The sequence below is a fragment of the Tarenaya hassleriana genome, unplaced genomic scaffold (genome assembly GCF_000463585.1).
Source record: "Tarenaya hassleriana unplaced genomic scaffold, ASM46358v1 Cleome2, whole genome shotgun sequence".
NCBI classification, from domain to species: Eukaryota; Viridiplantae; Streptophyta; class Magnoliopsida; order Brassicales; family Cleomaceae; genus Tarenaya; species Tarenaya hassleriana.
Genome location: NW_010965372.1, coordinates 4594533 through 4596083, shown reverse-complemented (window position 1 = coordinate 4596083; position 1551 = coordinate 4594533). Strand labels below are relative to the sequence as shown.

Sequence of the window (1551 nt, the reverse complement as noted above, 5' to 3'; positions counted from 1 at the left end):
AATAAAATATTATCGACGGTCCCATTGTGTTTACGCCGACTGTTTTTATACTTCGAACGATTGCGTGTACATGCATTAAGACAGTGGCTAGTTTCATGTGGTATATAGATTATTAAATTACATAAAAGATGTAATATGAATTTAAGCAGTAAATGGTAAAACTGAAAACACTATGTTTTAAGTTAGTAAATAGTGATGAACAACCATTTTTACCACAATTTCCTAAATTGAAATAATTAAGATAATTGATTTGAAACTACTAAGTGAAATTAAACCACGAATCAATAGCTAATCAAAACTTGTACGACCAAAAAAATACATTAATACGGTAAGAAACTTTTCTTTACATATTTTTCACAATCATATAATCATGTGATATTCTTATATTATTTTAAAATGGAAAATAACCAATCACACATAAAAAAAACCTACCAAACATTCCAAGAACCCTGACAAAAATAAAGATGCAGAGTTTCTAATATAAACATAACTCAATATCTATAAAAAAAATCAAGAAAAAGTTCGGACAAAATCTTGGTCTCTCCTCTTGTTCGCTAGTAACTACTCTTCATGAACGAAAGAGAACAAGAAAAAAAAACATTTCAGACCTTTCGACAAAAAAAAAACTGCTTGGCTGCAATCAAAGTTTGAGAGGTGAAGAGACTATGGATTTCAGGCATGGAGATGGCCAAGAACCCTAGAAAGAACCCTGATTTTGAATGTGCACTGGTCAAATATACAGCTGCAAGGATCAAAGGATAGAGAGATTTTAACAAACTATATGAAAGACGCATCGGTGGAAACGAACAGATGCCGTCGACGGATATTAGAAAGGTTGATGGAAGAATGTACCTTGGTGCCTCTGAAGAAGAAATACACAAAAAAACGGTATCTACACTTGGAAAAATCTGCAACAAAGGGGCAAGCAACACTACCATGATTCCTTCTTTCCTTTCCTTTTCCCTTATAACAAGAAACTGGAAAGAGAAAGCCTCTTGAATACCTCAGATGACACTCCTATGTATGTATCAGTATATATTTCGGATGCTATCTGAAAACGGTACTTCCGTTTTGTTGAAGACGTAGGTTTTCTATAAGGGACTGGTAGAACGATTTCAGGGTCTTTACATCGCTGCCCTGAAAAAACCCGACAAGAAAAAAAGCAGCACGGAGAAAGTTTTAAGCATTATGGATCCTTCCAATGCCATTCACAAAGCACGAGACATTACTAATCTAATGATTATTAGTTTCAGAGAGCAATCTTATGATACCTGCAATTTTTGGCAATACTGTTCTACTAAATCATGTGGACAGTATGCTGATGGAAGGCTTTTAGCTGTAAGATGCATGAGAAATGCATTACCAAATTTCTCATACATCACCTTCTGAGCTGTGACGATTTCTCCGAGCAAAATGTGCTGTGTGCCATGAAAGCAATGGATATTCACAACCGAATGTGTAGCAACAAAATATGAAAGAGTTTATCCATAAGAATCTTGAATCTCAAACCACGATGAGAAGCAATGAAACAGCAAAGAGATTAAGGGAAAG

The 1551-nt window shown here is 34.8% G+C and overlaps 1 protein-coding gene across 1 annotated transcript in view; it reads right to left on the bottom strand.

Moving 5' to 3' along the window:
- Positions 1-455: 455 nt before the first annotated feature.
- Positions 456-1551, bottom strand: part of LOC104812251 (exportin-T) — a 5534-nt gene continuing 4438 nt past the window's right edge. Inside the window, exons 12-15 of the mRNA XM_010539318.1 lie at positions 1272-1418; positions 1004-1137; positions 853-908; positions 456-742 (exon numbers count right to left, since the gene is read on the bottom strand). Of these exons, the coding sequence (XP_010537620.1) occupies positions 1048-1137; positions 1272-1418 (237 nt within the window). The 3' untranslated portion in view covers positions 456-742; positions 853-908; positions 1004-1047. The remainder of the gene's footprint in view (positions 743-852; positions 909-1003; positions 1138-1271; positions 1419-1551) is intronic.